Raw genomic sequence first — 18,702 nt, forward strand, 5'->3', positions numbered from 1 at the left:
CAATAACCTCCGCAAGGATTCACAATATACAAATCTAAATAACACACATATATATATAGAAAAAATTGAATTAAAAAAATACTAAAGATAGTGACATAGTGACAGAAAAAGAATAATGCAAATGAATAAAGAGTTGAGCATCATTCAAATCAACTTTGCATAATTCCTGGTCATCAAACTCTAAGGATCAACTTGGACTATTATTTATAGAAATTTGCTTGTATCTGAATTTTTAATAAGATAACAGCTAATAAATATGTAGATTTAATGTAACTGGACGGCTCATGTGTTACAGATATGATTCATCTACACTGGGTTAGTGTTCATTTGTTGTTGGACAGCCCGATCTCTCCATGCAAAGAACTGAAGAAACAACGAATTAATTCCCATTGAAATACCAAATCCAGCAAAAGACGCGATCAGGATTGCAAAAACTGCTTTCAATTGAATCTGCAGCAGAGGAGAAAACCCTGTTTAGTCAAACAACTCGCATGCTATGAATAGTGATTAAATTCTTCTAGAAAAACTAGTTCAACTTATCATATCGTATTATCAGTGTCCATTAGGGAAAGCAAAACTTACAATATGATAATATGCTTTATCTACCATCCAAAAAGACTGTAGGACAACTTCAAATAGAAATTTCTTCGATAATTCCAAGAATTTGCAAAATGGTGAGCACTGCATTGAGAGAATTTCACACGATGGTTGTGCCAGATTATAGAGACCTTAAGGATCGTTTTAGGGGATTTTGCATTTGTAGGTAACCAGTCAAAAGTATCTCCCTCTCTTTCTATATATATATATCGCTGTGTGTGCATGCACATGTAGATCTGTCTGTTTATCTCTCTCATTTTCTTTCTTTTTTTCTTCATAAGCAAATAATAAAATGTTTGCATGCAGGATAATGAACTGCTTTGTGAGAGCATACCATAAAGAGAAACAACAGATTTCGTGGAGTACCAAGCAACAGATCTTGTTCACTATGTTATTTAATGACAAGAGGACTCTCAAGTGCGAATATGTTGTTGGAGAGAGAAATATATCAGAGAAAGAAATATAAAAGATCAACCAAAGGTTCACGTTCATGATCATTGTCTACCATAGAAACATAAAAAGAGTGAAAGAAGCATTCATTTTCTGTTCTTTTACATATACATATTTCCTAACCAGTGTTATTAGTTGAAGCTATGAATACTACAAAAGGCTAGAAAAAATATGTACCAATTGCTTACCACAGAATAGAATAGATGAAGAAATATAATGACAAGCGAGAATTGAAAAGCTGAATAAGCCCAAACATACTCCTTGCGTGCTGCATCAAGAAATGTGTCATAATATCCATTTATACCATATCAATAATTGTCTTCTTTTTTTTTCAACAAATCAGTTACCTAATGCCACTGAAAACACTGATCCTAAGAGACCCAGAGTCAGTGAAAATGGTGCAGCAACCATAACGGCATGCAATTTCATGTCATTAACCTATGCCAAACAGAGAAAAATAGTTATAACATAATGATAAAAAAAGAAAACATGAGAATAATCACAGACAATTTTAAAACATAAAAAATAGGAGCAGATATTTGACAAATAAACAGTCCAGAGAAACTGGTATTTCGCTTAGTATAAAAGTACACATTGGTTCCTATATTATAAATTTTCAATGGAACAATAGGTGGGAAAAAGAGGTATCTGGTTCTTCCATAACAAGACTTCTGAAGATGCATCACTTAGCATGTCCATGAGCTATCCTCTCGTTATAACTGCTATAACTAAATTTCCATTGAAGATCAACAGTTGTGCTAGATCCTCAAACGACGTGTAATACAATTTGGTTCTATTCCACCTTGGTTACTGTCAAAAGTCACCTATGTCAATGCCAACTAGATCTTTGTTTGAAATGATTACAGTTTCTCTATTGTTGCCAAGACAGAGTCCAGTAAACGTCTCCATGCGCATCAGAAGCCTAGGTGCAGACAACCTTCATTTGAAGTTCTCCCTACAGACTATGCCACCACTGCAATATGATAAAGAGAACGAAACATCTGTTCTGTATCCATTTGTTCCCTGTCCAGAAGATAGCATGCACTGGAATACATAGGTGCTCGAGAGTTTCAATATATATATATATATATATATATATATATATGGTTGTATTTTATTTAGCATCCAAAGAGAGTAAATTATCTAGTCTAGATTACTCAGTAAAATGTAGCCAATTTAACAAAATTTTGAAGTCTTCAAAATTTATTCTAATCAAATTATTATCCATCACTCGTAAAACATATTTGGTCAATACACTAGCTTATATATAGATCAGAATTAGATGAAGAGCACAGTTCTACAATCCAAGAAGTCTTTAGGTAAAGGTAGGGATTCATATTTTATGCACAAACAAAGTCAATTTTTCTTTAAAAAAAGAAAAAGACAGAATGATTTTTTTCATAGTGTTGCTTTGATACTTTTACCAAAGGAAGCTTATAACCATGCATGGTGCATTAACACCTAACTTATCCATATTATATCGCTTCACCAAACTAGAAATCGTTTTAACATTCACAAATTCATACTTTAGGGGCAGGAGCTCATTGTGCCGAAGTCCAATAGCAACGTCCAAAAGTAAACAATTATTCATACTGATAATTTTATCAGATAAAGACGGCAAACAAAAAAAATTAAATTATCACTGCGAAGATTTATAAAATAGCATGAGTCTACTCTTAGATTCAGAAACTTTGTATTCACTGTGGACATTTTTCTTCTAACATAGGAAGATTTAGTTGTACCAGTAGCTGCTCAAGGAAGAAGAAGTAACACATTGCGCTGATAAGCAACAGCACAGCCACATCCTGCCACGTCCTGCAAAAGATACAAATTAAATATATATGAGAAGAAGATAATAATTTGCTAGAGATATCCTTAGAAATACAACATGTCTCTTACATATAATGTTAATGAAAATCATAAACTTAGAACAAACAAGCAATTTATTTCTTTAACTTTGAACTAGGTCAATTATAAGCTCATTTTACTATTACATATAAAATGATAGATTGATAGTACCAACAACTTTTAAAAACACATACCTGGTTAACAACAAACTTGAGCTCTGTCCAGGATGTTGCTGACCACTGTCCCTATGAGCAGCATTCTGAATACGTAACAAAGTTACTGGCAAATTGAGAACCTCTTGGCTGCAGACTTCACATTTCTTGTTGCCTCTCAGGCTGAACCACTTCACAGCACATTCTTCATGTATGAGCCTTAGGGCACCTTTGCAACTACACTCCATCTTAAGCCAATTTCCACCTTCATTTAGCCCAATTAGACAAATCCTGCAAACTGCTTCGTCTTCAGGAATCTCTTCATCATTATCCTCAGTCATTGGACCTTGTTGATCTGTCTTTAAATGAAGTATAAACTATGCTACCAATGTGAAAAAAGAAAAAGCATAAAATGTTGAAACAAGATAGTTCAAGATCTAGTATTATATGGAATCATGCATAAACAATGTCAGAAGAAATTTGTCAAATGATTACCATCAGGAGGCTCTGAAGACGTGTCCTCATTTTGAACAGAGAAAGATACAGATCTGACAATAACAATATTTCGTACAGGTACAGACAGTGATCTTGGAACTTTAGATTGTGCAGCTGGCTTCTGCAAAAGCATATAACTGATCAAATAGTTTAATCATCAGTAATACGAAGGACTTCATTCCATAGATAAAGCCCTAGTAGTCTAGTACAAGAAAAGATGGAGACAATTGTAACAATTAAGAGAAAGCCATGGATCAGCAAGAAGCAATATTCTAGACATTCCATTGAAATAGTCTCCTAATACAAGATTCACCACCACACTGCCTGAAATATGACTTCCTCAACAGAAACACAGCTGCATATTGCATAGAAAACAAATGAAAAGGAATCTAAACTGCAGTGAACAAAAGAATATTTTAAGGAAACTTTCTAGTCATCGACAAAACATTATACTGAACTTTGAGCAACCCTCCGAATAAGCAAGAGAAACAAATCTACCTGGGAGCTCTGCTGTTCATATGCCCTGTTATTGACAGGTGAAGGAGATAAACAGGGTGCTGGGGTATTAGGAAGTGATGTGCATCTTTTCCATGAAAAAGCTGACACAATATTAGCATAAAAAGCAGTTTCAGTGCCCTCCCTTTTGTCTGGATCTTCAGCAAGTACAGGATTTAGAAGCGAACTTCTCTCTCCATTAACTACAGGTGTCTTGTTTTTGAAGCTTCGCCCACGAGAAAAACCTCCACTAGATGAAGTGCCTCTAGAGGGTATTTGAAGAGCGAGATCTGTTGCATTACTAGAATTCAGATAAGTAATGCCTTCAACTATTGGTTGCAGGGTCTGGTGTTCAATCTGCATAGAACAGACTTCCGGATAACTTTCAAGTTCTGGTTATGTAACCAGACAAAGAACTAGAGGCAAACAGAGTTGATAATAATGGGCATATTAGGGGAACATAAATCATTATAAGAGATCCTAGTGCACCAAAATATTCATGATTTTTATGTACATTGCATCAGATAACAACACAGAATATGCACAGCAATTGTCATGAAGAGGCAGCAGAAAGTCCCAAAACCAACTTGCTTTGGAAAGAAAGCTCAAGTCCACTACTTACTGTTTTAAAAGAAAATTGGAAGCCAACTTAGATGTTGTTGCAGTTAGATAAAAACATTCCAGACATTAATAAAATTGTGACAGTGAGCAAGAAGAATTTTCAAGGGTCAACACTCCAATTCCTGAAAAAACCAAGTCTAGCTTTACTTTAGCTGTTATAATATTTTTCATCTGAAATTCATTTTCTTTTGGAACTGATGATTAAACCTCAAACTAACAGGACCATCTTTACGGGAAGAAAACACTTGTTACAGTTTATTGACAACAGAAGTAATTGTTTGTTAGTTATCCATAATACAGTTCATAATCTACACAATCTTTTTGTTTCTTCAGAAGAATGATCAGATTTAAATGCCTGACCATGTTGATACAAATGACCTTTTTTCTCATTATACTAAGCATCAAGTAAAACATCAATACATCCCACTGAAGAAGAGGAGAACAAAGCCACAGATGAAGAAACAAACTATGCAAGGAACTGTATCTAAATTTATGAATTGGTAGGCGTATTTTTATTCTTTACAGCACCAGCATCATGAAGAACAGATAAAAGACCAGAATTGTAGATGTAAAGTTACCTTAAACATATATCCAAGAAGTCATTGAACCAACCTATTATAAGCACGTCATGTACTTTCTTGATATAGAAGAATTAAAATGTGCATGAGCGACATTTTATTCATATAAAGTAATTAAGGTTTATGAGGTGTTTGATCAGTTATTTCATCATATTGGATCATTATACATACTGAATCACTTAGGTCGGTTGCCATTAGATATTTGATTCAAGTAATAAGTCATTGTATCTAGTTGGATTGATAATTGTGGAAATAGGGGATTTGTAAGAAATGATCTCATTGATTTTCTTACTCTCTATTGTTTAATGTTTTTGTTGTTTTTAAAATATTTTTCTTAAGGAAAAGAGCAAAAACACATACGGATTTTATTTGTCTTTACTGTATCTATAGTTTTATAAAATTGACAACATGATATCCTTAATTTCAGATTTATAATCATGTATTATTATGAGCAAAGGTGCAATGTTATCGTGAATTCATGATTCAGAATGAGAAGCCCATATTAAAGTTTCAAGTTGCATGGGGAGTAGACAAGGAGTCATCTGTGACTTAGCGATAGTTGACAAGTTTAGTCAATTAATAGAAAAATGTGTTAACTGAGCCTCCTAATTTCTTTTTAAATCTAAAAAAATGGACAATATAGATGGTATACATTCAAAAACTTAAATCTCAGTTTAACACCGGTTCACCAACTGTCAAATTGCTATGGTATGGTAAACTAGCCTATACTGGGAAAAATAAGTATCGATTGCTATTTAAAATCCTGAATACAATCACTTGAAGATAAATAAAAAGGCTCAACCCTCAAGTAGATGAGCATGAAGACTTAGTAACTTCACCATATTGTTATCAAAAGCATCTTATTGATGCAAAACACTTTATGAAGTTATTGGCCATTAGTTATAAGTCATCGCATGAAGGAAAGCATATATATGACATAGATACATACTTGTATGCATAAGTAGAACATATCCTTAAAAAGAACAAGGACATGACACAATACAAAAATATATATTTATAACATTAGTTATCCAACAACAGTAGAACATGAGCTAAGTTTCTTGGTTTGAGATGCAAACCTCGGTACCGAATAACCTTTATTGTCACTCTTACCACATTAGGAAGAGCCTTTTCTCAAAATAGCAATCACAAGAAAACTAAATAACCTAAATGGGCAGAAGACTATGCACGTGTAATGAAATGACTAACATTATTACAGAATTAGAACTGGAGAAAAAATCTCTGAGAGCTCACGGTGCACAACCCTACAGCTACAATATAAGTTAAAAACTTATAAGGCAACAAGACCATTAATTAGACAAAACATGTCTTACATTCTTTAGAAGCAACCATGTTTTACAATCTTCAAATGGATCCAAAAGCAAGTACTCTGACGGTCTGACCCGCACAAGCTGTTAGAGCATATAGAGTAATATACGACAAGTTTAATCATGCACACTTGCAGTATAAACTCTCATGCTACACATTAAGTTTGTGATGATCCTTGCAACTTCAGTGTCCTCTTTACTTCTTCAGTAAAATAAGGCTTCATGCTACTCACACTAATGTGGTTTATGTAAACACAGACTGTTTCAAGAAAAGAAACCGATATGTTCTCTGACCAAAACCTCTACCAAGCTGTAAAAGCATTCCATGTAGACATAAGTTCCTAAATTTGGCCGAATGAGCAAGCATATCTCATACTTTATCTGTATTAGTAACTCAGGTTCTACAGTTTATGTTGAATTAAAAGTTCCCTTTTAGTCTTCCTCATCATCTTCATAGACAGTACACACCGATCTATATTAATTTCAGAACTCATTTCTGATGTAAGTTCCCAAGCAACACTCATCAAAACACAAAAAGTGATCTGATACAGCGCATAATGCCGACTGTGTATAAATTTTAATGATTAATTCAAAAAAATCCCAACTGCAAATAAATTGCATCAAGATTACTTTCTGAAGAATCATCATCATAATTGTCAGGCAAAAACACAACTGAATAATTAAAAACAATAATCACAAAAGTAAAGAAATAACCATTTAATGATTTACCATCAACAGAAGTAATTGTGCTAATCTTCCCTGTTTATTGCTTTTTACACATAAAAATTCTGAAATTAGTGGCTCAATCACCTGTAAGAATTCTAGTAAACAAAAGAAAGAAAACAGGAAGATATATATACATGTGTATATATACATACATGTATATATGTATATATGTATATATGTATGTATATATGTATATATGTATGTGTATATGTATATATGTATATATATACATATACATATACATATATATACATATACATATATACATATACATATATATATATATACATATACATATATACATATACATATATATATATATATATATATATACACACATGATTTGCCACAAAATAGGAACGAATACCACTTAATAATTTGCCACCGACAGTTTCTTAGAGATCACGGTCAATCGTTGGAAAAATATTATTAAAATAACATGGAAATAAGAAGAAGATCCATCAAAGATGACAGTTTTCCATCTATTCATCGATTGCGAAACAGAGACATAGCCTAATTGGCAGCAAGAAATAACATCAGCGAATCAAGAGAACAGAAAAGAAATAGAAAAATGGAAAGGGAAATGAGGGCGTATCCCATGACTCTCTTCTACTCCGCGATCAGAGCAAAAAAAAAAAACTTAGAAATACAAAGTTTCGGAAGGACCGACCTTTTGAGAGGGGGAGGAGGATGGGGAGGAGGAGGACGAGGCAGCTTCATTGGCGCCCTGGGGGCCGGTCACAGATTCGTCTTCCATTCCTTCGCGAGCCACTGGGAGAGGAAAGAGTGGAGATTCGCGCAGTCGTATTATGTAGATGACAACAGCGATGGCCAGTAAAGCGCCTTCCACCAGAAATTAAAGTCATTAAATACAGATTCATTCATGGGCAGAGAAGACGACGACGGTGGAAGGCAACAGGAAAAGGAAGGAGAGGAGTAATTGGGCCGTGGTTAATGCCAGGGTAAATGAGGGGATTCCCGAGTTCTGGTTTACCATTGGTGGGCACCGCTGTCTCACATCAGACGGATCATATTTCAACATCACTGAGTCACGAGAAGAGGGAATCTCCAGTCTATGTAATACCATATCTCAAGGAACCCGATGTGTGTGTGTATATATATATATATATATATATATATATATATATATATATATATATATATATATATATATATATATATATATATATATATATATACCTTTAATAAATTTAAGTTAATTATTACTGATCATGATTACCACTAAATTAATAATATAGAATTTTTTAAATACTAAAAATAGTCTAAGATATAGATAAATTTTAAAAAATTTATAAGTTTAAGGATTTTTGGACTAACAAATTCTTATATTTTTTTTCAAAATAATCATTCTACCTAATTGACAATCATCCTTCAACTAACCTCGTTTTTCTCGTCGGTCGCTCCTCTCCATCACACCAGCCAATCTCCCTCCGTCAAACTTTCATGACTCTCATCGAACTCCATTAGACCTGTGATGAAGGTACAATCTACATAATCAATGATTAAGATTATGAACGAGGCACAAAGTGGTTGTGCGGCCTCATCATAAGCAACGATAAAAGTGTATGATAGCAAGCCCTCACGCAAGGGTTATAGGCGGTGACAACTCTTCCTCGCACAAGGGTTATGAGCCATGCGATGAGAGTTGCGTGTAGCAATGCAAGGTGAAAGTGATGATGGGTTTGAGAAAAAAATATTTTTTTAAAAAAATTAGTGAAAATAAAAATAAGAGAGTTGCTATGTGAGAATTTTTCAAACTCCATTTTCAAATCTAAAGGTTTTTTTTCGGAGAATTGTTCCTTTATATATTATATTTTTATTTACATAATTTGAAAAATTATATATCAAAGATTATCACAATTAAAAATATAAATAGGATTTATTATTTTTACAAAATTGTTTAATCTCTTATGTTTGCCAACATTTAAATGAGATTACAAAATTAATTTGACTTAACTCATGAAGATTAATCTTGACCACAATTGTCAAATTTAATTAAGAGAGGTAATTATGACCCAAAAAAAAAAGCTAAACTTGGAGAGATTTATTTACAGAGCAAACAGGTACAACAATAACAAGTTATAATGTCTCAAAGTCGGCTACATGATAATATCTTATTTTTATTTGGTATTCTAAATTAAATTTAAAATATATCCTGGTCAAAATATGAAAACTTGTACATACGATCATAAAGTTCATCTTTACCCGTTGATTGATTGTGGTTTCAACTGTTCACGTATGATCTTAAAGTTCATCTTCTCCATACAAAAGTTGGGATACGGAGATGGGGAATACAGCACAAGTTTTCATGACATTAAATGCATTGGATAAGATATGAACACATATTTATTGCGTAGCCAATCTTTATGTGAACTTCTATTCTTTATTTATTCATTCGATTAATCGAGTGAGTTCATACTGACCTCTAAAAGTTTGAAGCTTACACATAAAAATGTACGGACACTTTTTGGGAATGAAGAACTTCAAAGAAAATGAATTTATATTTCTGATAAATGATTAATTAAGTTGTGATTACTACAGACATGGTGATATGGTGAATATTCACCTATCATATCAAGATGATGAACTCCAAATCAACCAAACTTGCCATGGTATCAAATTCCACTAAAGATATTTGCTCAATCAAATCTGATACGATAGATCTTTCTTAAAAGGGGATATTAATGTTGTCCATCACATATAAAATATTAGTGTTCTCAATATCTAATTAATTATAATTTGAAATTCGGAGGGACCGATTGAGCTTACTCTAACACTTCCTAATCGTTAGACTTGAGTATTATTAAAAGGGATATTCTAACAACAACATCTAATCAATTTTAATTTAAGCATCCAAGAAATATTATGAGGCATTTTCTAACTCTATTAAAAAATTTATAAATTATGCATCGATAACCATCATGTCAAGATCGATAAGTCGATAATGGAGCTTTAGTCGATATGTAAATTAAAGTCATGTCAAGATCGACAACCATCGATCAAAGCTTCCATAGCTTATAAGTTTGCAAAGAAAAAGACGAGAATTAGGGCAAACGAGTGAAGGCCAAACCAAATATACCAGTCTTTCACTAGAATGGAATCTAAGGATAATCGATATATGTAATTTTATCTGTATAAAGTTGAATTTCTATCATCCATAAGATAAACAAACAATATTGTAAAAAAAAGAAGGATATTAGTTATATCACAGATATCAATCACATATTATTTTAACTAACAATATTCTTCTTTGTGTCATGCTACCTTATAAAATTTGCATGATAACTAGGGTTAACAAACCCACTGAAGGTGAAATGAGCAGGGTCAAAGATATCAAACTTTTCTTCTAAATTAAATTAAATAGTTAAAATGAGATACGAAGTTCAGCTCGGAGTTCATGCAAGCTGTCTCTAAGTCACACAAAAACAGAAAGAAAAAAAAAATCATTCGATCATATCGAAGCAAACAGGAAATTATTACATTTCTTAAATTTCCATGGGAACAGTACATTGCAGCTTGACAACATATCTAACAGTGGCCTGCCACCTCTGTGGCTTTGACCGGAAAAAAGACATTTGCCGACTGCATTTATCCATATATACATTCATCAAAGTTACCTCCAGATTACATGGTGCACAAGTTTTCTGCACCCTCCCTGCAAACTTCTACTCTCTTTTAAGACACCATGTACTTTGTCCGGCTTCTAATAGATAGAGTTATCAGATTCCAGAGAAACAAAAGCTTTCTTTCTTCACCGCAGACTCAGTAACGCGTACGGAAGTAGTGCAAAAACCAAATGGACGAAACATCTGCCTGAAGCAGAAGCTGCATATGAACGAAAATGATGTCGTGGCAAGAATATACAGTAAACAAAACTTGTTATGTAAAGCAAAGAGTTGAATGGTAGCAAATCTTCTGATGCTTCATATATAGTATAATCATTATACTAGAATGCGCTTTATACTATAATGCGCTTGACAATTAAGTTGATTTGTGTTCTATTAATAATTTTCATGATGGGAAAGATATGCTAGGAAACAGAACAAGCATGAAGAGATAATGCAACAATGCATGATCATTGTACTATCATAGCTTAAGAAGAATTGGCAAATTCCTTGCCAGATACCCAGCCACTCCTTGAAAGAAGGTGCCCAAAGGAACTGTTCCAAGCTGATCAAAACAGTTGACTCATGTTAAATTGCTAACTGTAATAGCAGAAATACATAGTTAAATCTGTTGGAGAATGTAGAGAGAAACATACAATGGGATAAAATTCAAAGCAAAGGAAGGCCTATAGAAGTGACAAGACTAACAGTAAATATAAACCGTAGCCTCTACCCTGCAAAAAACGTATTTACCAGCTCTGGTAACAATTTAAACTACAAGGTCAACCTGATGAGAAATAATCTATGAATTTGTTTAACATAAAAAACTAATCATTCGCCAATAACAACTGGTCCCATACGTCTATAATGGATAACTAATGACCTTGCTTATTTCCAAAATTGCTTAACCATTCATTAATTCAGAGACAGTCTGCATTTGTTACTTCAGTCTTCTCATTTAATTAACACATCCAACGAGTGAAAAACATTTTCAACAGCCCTAGTTTTGGGATGATAAAGGCAGCTGTTTTGACAGGCATCAAAGCTGTGTAGAATTAATGTTGAGCTATGCAAAGAGATATATAATGATCAACATCATATGCATGAAGGTTAAAGAAAAGCATATTGGGAAACTTAAAGGATAACACAACATATCATGACACCCAACTTGATGCAGAAATAAGTTGTGAGGCTTAACTTGTGACTTCCACAACCACAATGATATAAAGTTCAATATTCTAAAAAAAGAAACAAGGCAGAGGAACTACAAGATCACGATTAAGAAAAAAAGCCATTTCCATAAGCTCTGATTATATCATGGAATCACATCATCAAATTATTTGTAAATACATTGCAACAATATCTTAGTAATAATTATTAATACATTTTCAGTCAGTTACGTAAGAACCATTAGGTATTATGATCATTACCTGAAATCACATCATAGAAGTATTTGAGGTTTGCTTGCAACAAGATCTTAACATTTTGTGTCATCCCCTTTGCTAATTCTTAGTTTTTTTATGCTTTGTTAAAGTTACTGTTAAAATTTCAATCTTATGCTAAAATAACAATAGTAGATAAGAACTCACATGTATATGGTGAAGGTGAAATTGATGACGTCCCATCAGGAGGCTTGGTATCTGTTATGTTCTCACTAGGAGGTTGCTGATGAGTAAAAGAAACAGCAGGCAAAGGAGACGCCGATTTGATGTTTGGAGCTGGAACTGGTGATTCTTCATGAGCCCGAGGAGCATGTAAATGCTGTGGAGCATTCAATGGTGCACCAAAATGATGTGGAGAACTCACAGGCCTAGTCGAATGCCCCTTAACTGCTGCTGGTGCAGCAGCAGAAAGCTTCGGAGCATCAGCAGGTGCAGCAGCAGGAGTTACATAACCTATGTTTTTTGGCCTGCTTGAAAATCCATATCGGCAACCAGAAGGAGCTGAAGCTCGATGATCATGAGTATCAGAAGCAGGACCAGGAGCATGGTGCATAGGAAAATGATGCTTATAGTGATGATGGGAGTGGTGCCGATGATGAGGATGATGGTCTGGTTTTGGTTGAGGAGCTGGACTTGGTGAAGCAGTATCGCCTCCACTATTAAAGGAATGCTGAGCAAAAGAGGACAAGCGTATTTGCTTTACTCTACCAAATAAGGTGTGATTTAGACCGAGGTTTCCTGCAGAAGAATTTCGAATCGTTTGAGCCAACTCCTTCCACCTCGGCAAAGATGGCTGCCGATTGCCAACTGCAAGTACAATGGAGGTTTGAACAATTGTTGGAGGAGCAACCGTGGAGCCATTCATATTTGTCAATTTAATATAGAGATTCTGCAACGAGAAAAAAGAAAATTGGTATCTGAAAGAAAAACAATAGTTTGTGAAGCAAGTCACTTAAGAGAATTGTAATTATAACTTGCAGCTTATACACCAAAATTGTCATATAATCCATCAAAGATTATTTTTGCCTCAGGAACTACAGTATCATGCTATGCAAGTAAAAACACCCTGCACCAGTAAGAAACGAGCATCGCACATGCTACCTGTTGGCAAATGCGTCACACTTGACAGGCATGGGCACAGCTGCTCTGTCGTATTGACCCAAGGCAGCTTTTTTTTCTTTTTAAGAAATGCACAACTATCCTTACCTAGAATGTCATACTATATTTTCTAGAAAGACTTCCAGTGGATCACTTTTTTCCAAGCCAGTGCTCACCTCAGAAGCACATCTATGTAGCGACCATGATATGGGAAAAAAAAGACCCAACTAGATTAACTGCAGACAAGTGCTTGAAGTGGTAAATAATTAAAACTACAATAACTTTGTATACAAGAATTAGAGCCAAGCTCCTATATAATATATCTATAAAAGGGCCCTAGGCTGTTAATTCAAGTCATGCATGCTACAGGACCTTTAACATAATTTTACAGGAAGCTGGCCTGGTACCAATAATATATTGTAACAAACATCATGCAGAAAAAGAAAAGCTTAAAATTAGAAGCAGAAGTATATCTTAAGCAACATTATGGTCAAACCTCATTCAAATTGAGTAGTAATCCAGCCTTCATCTGGTCCTCCAGTTCATCGATTCTATCTTGAACTTGATAGATAGGAAAGTTTAAAGTGAAATTAAAAAGCATTTGCACCTTTTGCAAAAGAAAAGCTTTTTGAAAAGGTATTATGGTGATCCCTCCAGGAAACTTAAGCACCTCAAAGAATGATGAGTTTCCGAACAAGGATGAAGTCAAGTGAAGAGATGACTGCCGTATAACCAAGGACATAAAAGAGGCCCGGAGAATGCTTAGCCCAGTCGATGATAGAGTTGAACTCTTTGGATAAGGCCAAACACCGAAAACCACATTTGTCCAGTTCAATCCACTCAAAGGTTCCAGATAGATTATAGCTACCTGATTAAGTTAAAGCAATAGATAAGATCATGTTTACACTAACATAAACATAAAATATATAGAGTTGAAGAAAGAGTACCGAGGAATCAGGAACACCAATTTCTTCAAAAATGTCAACTTGAAGTTTTCCAATATTGGAACTTAGCAAAGCAACTGGCTTTTGCAATTTGAAGCTCGCAACAATATCAGCTGGCAGAACTTACTCAGTCAGTCAAAACAATCTAAGTTAACCAAATTGATAAACAATGAAAAAGAATAACTAGTACTAAAACCAAATGATGGTGTTTGTATCTGCTGTCTCCAATTAAGAGGTTTGACAAAATACTGACATGATACTTATCGAACAAATCCTGGCTAGAAAAAATTGGAAATTACACTAAATAATGTTATCCATGGTGGAACCAAGGCAGAGAAGAGGCCCTGTAACCTCAAATTTGTTGCTGTACATAGAACCAATCACAAAATTAGAAGGGCGTCAACTCTAGTTGAGTTGAGTTCAAGGCAATGAATATGTTTGATGACCTACATAATTCAATCATTTTACATCAAGAATCCATGTAGCATGTCTTGGTAATTATAGCATTTGATCAGCAGACAGAGAAAAAGTAATAGTGACAAAATAAAGTTCTCCAAAATAATTTCAAGTTTTCCTATAAAATAATTGTCACATTGTTGCCCGGAAGTGGAAAAGAAATCACCAAGATAACAAAAGCATTAGCATATTTTAAAAGTCAAATCTATCAAAAATGCAAAAGATATACTGGGTACAGAAGAATACAAAAACCTAATATGCTGAATGTGTTCAACAGAGAATAGAGCATATACACTAACAAACAAGATGCTAATATACTCTACATTGGCATCTGTTGTATGTGAGGTCTCAAATGCAGAATGCCTAGAAATATATTCATGTAACCATTATATAGCTTATCTAAGTAAGGAAGGCAAGAGTATGTTTCACAAAATTTATAGGACAAAGGAACTAGAAAATGCATTATGTTGCTTGACAATGACTTTGATATCCATCAACATTGATCAATATAGAACCATCAAGAGCACATAAATTTGTAGTCAACATAATGAAGCATAAACAGATTCCTTAGAACCCAACACTTACAACCATGCTAGTGAACATAACTAAAAGAAAAAATTCTCACAAAGAAATAAGAGTTGCAGGATGTAATGTGCATGACAGAAAATAAAGAAATTGATACATCCCACAAGGTGAATTTGGTGCCACAAAAAGATCTCCTGATTTCTTAACTTTGATTTTCATCAATCCATCCAAAACTTGTTTACTCACCTAGCAAGTATTGTTCTGATCAACAAGAAAACCATCCAATGACTAGCATAATGAATTTTGTTTTCCTTAAAAATTTATGGCATAACTCAGTAGGTGAGTAATAAGGTGATCATTCATCATACATAATTACTTGTTCTGCTTAACTGCCTCTTTTGTCTATCCAAAAAATCCCAAAGTTGATATGAGATACCAGTAAAATTTAAACTACAACATATACAAAGCTACTAGGTGTATGATAAATAATTCCAGAGCAAGTCTATATTAGTAGCATGAAATACAGAAATAGTACATGATACAAAACCATATAAGCTAAGATTACGTTTTTATTTTCTTCTTTGCAGGCTGTCAAATCAGAGTAAAATAGTAACTTTCCTTGTGCAGACAATAAAAAGTTACTCTCTTATGCCTAAAATCAAGGCTCTGTTGATGCTCTTAAAACATAAGTGCAAAATGCATCATCAGATACAAATGTTGAAGTGATTGCTGCTTCTGCATAAAAAGGAAACTGATAGTGAAATCGATGTCACATTTATGACAAAAATATGTATTCTTCTGTGACTTTACTTCTGAATCAAGAGTACTTAAATCGGTCATGATCAAGAGCTCTCGGGCATAAGAATCGCTGTGAGACATTAATAAAGGTATCAGATCTCAAGCAGGACCCAGCACAAACTGAATGTGACGAACTAAATATAAACACTAAAATAGGGAAAACTATCTAATAAAGAAACAGCAGGACGTCCAATATTGCAAAGTGAAACAAAATAAAGTATAACGAGTTGTTGATGACAAGTTCTTAAAGCTTATTGATGTCATTTATAACATAGATAACTCTCAGCACGATAATTGCAAGCAGGTAATTAAAACAACCATTAGTTTCCTAACATAATATAAGGCATTACATTAACCATTACGAGTAACAATTTCAAGAAATAAATCTAACAAATGCAACATCACATTATGGAAAAACCACAAGCCGACAAAATGTAGGCATCCACCAAAACACAACGATAATTTACACAGCTCAACGAGGTCAAACGAAACTCCCCTAATGCAGCCCGACGGCGTAAGGACTCCAAACAACATCCCAAATATCCAAAATTTCGACACTCCGAAACCTCACCTGTGAATCGCGGGTCCTTATCGGGGCGCCCGGAGCCCTCGTACCGCCTCACAAACGGAGGCAACCAGAATACCACCGACAGCAGCAGGGCGAGGCTGAGTATGAGCGACGCGACGCAGCGCGGCCTCGCGATTCGCCCGATCAAGCGGCAGCTCGGGCACCGGGCGCCGGCATTCTCCGCGGCTGCCTCCTGAAGGGCCGCCTGATGCGAAGGCGTCGGCTGCTCGTCCTCGGATTTCCCCATGGCACACCCACCAGATCTCCTCAGTCCGCTTCTCCTCCCCCGCGCACCTCCTGCAATGCCCCCATTGCCGCGAAGGCCGATGAGAAATCAAGAACTCGGCGAAGGGTAGGGTTTGAACGCTTAGGGTTCGAAGAAGGCGAAGAAGAGAGGGAGTGAGAAGGGGGAGGAGAGGAAAGATAATGGAAGGTGAGACAAAGGGAAACTTAAACTGGAGGTCAGTGGTGCGCTTTACTGTGCTTGCAGTTTTAACCCTTTTCTTTTTATTTATACTATTTAATTACTTTATTCATTATTATATTATCATTTATATATTATAAACTTTACTTTGCACAAAAGATACTAAAATAGGGATTTTTGCGTTCACCCCCCTAATCCTTCTATTTTTACCATGCATGCCCTGCATCGTGCTATCTATATCTATAAAAATAAAAATATGTGCAATGTATTAATATTTTAATTTCTGATAAAAAAATTGTAGATGTGATCATCAATCAATAATCCAAAAAACAATGGAAAATACATCATAAATTCTGGAATTTAGTAAGAAGGCTTTATTGCAATTAGATCCTGCAAGCACGTATACGGAAATTAAGAATTTCGAGAGGTGTTTGTGCAAATTTTGGTCCCTCCTTTGCATTCAAGGAGGAGATAAACAATGGGGCAGAATGTAGTGCATAATCACGGTAATGCCATCGTCGTCAAGCGAAGTGCGTCGGGTGTGGCGGTCGGTGGCGGAATTGATGGGGCAGCGGAAACGGGGACGAAGGCATGGCGTGTCTCTAAGCTTTTGTGCGTTGCTTGCATCCCTTAGAAACAGCATTGAACTGCTACCCAACGATGCATACTTTTCACGTCATAAGCAAGCGACCTGATGCTATCTATGGTGATCCAACGAGTAAAAAGAAGGGAAAGTGAACATGATGATCATTTAACCTAAAATTATGCTTTCATTTATTGCTTTATTTGATGTTCCATGTGATAAAAGGGGAATATTGACCATCCAAGAACTTTAGATGGAAGTTTTTGTCATCGACAATCTCTCTTTCGATTCGAAACGTAGAGGTGATTTTACATATGAGCTACTTACGATTTAACATCGTAATCAGATCGAGTTATCTCTATCTACTTCTCGACTAGTATAATATATACTGTAATGTCATGATTATTTGAGAATGAATATATATATATATATATCTTTTATCGCTATCGAAATACTCGATAAATTATTTCGATCAATAATGATCGGATTCAGTAATTAAAATTAGGAAAATGATAAAAACCTCCGACGATTGAGAAGTCGAAGTAAAATGAGTAAATAAAAAATAGTTTTGCTATAATTTTTAGTAAGAACAGGATGGGATGAGTGGAAGTTGATGAGCAATAGGAACAGTACGTTGAGAGAGAAGGAACTCCAAGACGATATGTTCTTGAATTTTGTACTTCCTTACCATCTTGTTCTTATTGCTTTCGCCTCATCATGATTGTCTCATTTCCCTTTTTATTACATTCGATGTCTATTGCTTCGACTTCTATCATCGTTAGCATATATATATATACATATACACATATATATATATATAGTCACATTTATAATTATATTTTTCTCACATTGGCTCCTGAGATAAATATAGTGTGACAATAAAAATCTAGAACTTAATTTTTTTAGTTCTGAATTTATATGTGAAAAATAGCCTCTCATCAAATATTT

General features: G+C 34.7%; 2 protein-coding genes across 4 annotated transcripts; both read right to left on the bottom strand.

Annotated features, from left to right (window-relative positions):
- Positions 1-167: 167 nt before the first annotated feature.
- LOC135628499 (uncharacterized) lies at positions 168-8,249 on the bottom strand. The gene is made up of 8 exons (XM_065135179.1): positions 7,961-8,249; positions 4,041-4,394; positions 3,543-3,663; positions 3,090-3,402; positions 2,790-2,862; positions 1,395-1,485; positions 1,236-1,315; positions 168-450 (listed from the first exon to the last, which is right to left on the bottom strand). Exons 1-8 carry the CDS (start codon positions 8,045-8,047, stop codon positions 307-309), a joined length of 1,263 nt encoding a protein of 420 aa, XP_064991251.1. The 5' UTR covers positions 8,048-8,249; the 3' UTR covers positions 168-306.
- A 2,518-nt stretch (positions 8,250-10,767) lies between these two features.
- On the bottom strand, positions 10,768-17,207 carry LOC103988643 (uncharacterized). Of its 3 annotated transcripts, none has more exons than XM_065136814.1 (5): positions 16,751-17,207; positions 14,404-14,513; positions 14,064-14,324; positions 12,506-13,247; positions 10,768-11,136 (listed from the first exon to the last, which is right to left on the bottom strand). In XM_065136814.1, exons 1-5 carry the CDS (start codon positions 16,992-16,994, stop codon positions 11,063-11,065), a joined length of 1,431 nt encoding a protein of 476 aa, XP_064992886.1. In that variant the 5' UTR covers positions 16,995-17,207; the 3' UTR covers positions 10,768-11,062. The 3 variants fall into 3 exon arrangements, with proteins under 3 accessions (XP_064992886.1, XP_064992885.1, XP_009405515.2); XM_065136813.1 differs by having other exon boundaries at positions 10,768-11,124; positions 13,953-14,324; positions 16,751-17,206; XM_009407240.3 differs by having other exon boundaries at positions 13,953-14,324; positions 16,751-17,205.
- Between the last annotated feature and the right edge of the window lie 1,495 nt (positions 17,208-18,702).

Source organism: Musa acuminata, chromosome BXJ3-1 (genome assembly GCF_036884655.1).
Source record: "Musa acuminata AAA Group cultivar baxijiao chromosome BXJ3-1, Cavendish_Baxijiao_AAA, whole genome shotgun sequence".
NCBI lineage: Eukaryota > Viridiplantae > Streptophyta > Magnoliopsida > Zingiberales > Musaceae > Musa > Musa acuminata.

What these genes read in the sequence shown, in the direction of transcription:
- LOC135628499 (XM_065135179.1), bottom strand. Translation starts at nt 8,047, where the DNA reads ATGGAAGACGAATCTGTGACCGGCCCCCAGGGCGCCAATGAAGCTGCC. An exon ending in TCAAGTTTGTTGTTAACCAG is followed by an intron (nt 2,863 to 3,089) that starts GTATGTGTTTTT and finishes TATCTTTTGCAG; the next exon opens with GACGTGGCAGGATGTGGCTG. An exon ending in TTCATCTATTCTATTCTGTG is followed by an intron (nt 451 to 1,235) that starts GTAAGCAATTGG and finishes CCTCTGCTGCAG; the next exon opens with ATTCAATTGAAAGCAGTTTT.
- LOC103988643 (XM_009407240.3), bottom strand. Translation starts at nt 16,994, where the DNA reads ATGGGGAAATCCGAGGACGAGCAGCCGACGCCTTCGCATCAGGCGGCC. An exon ending in TTGGTGTTCCTGATTCCTCG is followed by an intron (nt 14,325 to 14,403) that starts GTACTCTTTCTT and finishes TAACTTAATCAG; the next exon opens with GTAGCTATAATCTATCTGGA. An exon ending in TTCACCTTCACCATATACAT is followed by an intron (nt 11,137 to 12,505) that starts GTGAGTTCTTAT and finishes GTTCATATGCAG; the next exon opens with CTTCTGCTTCAGGCAGATGT.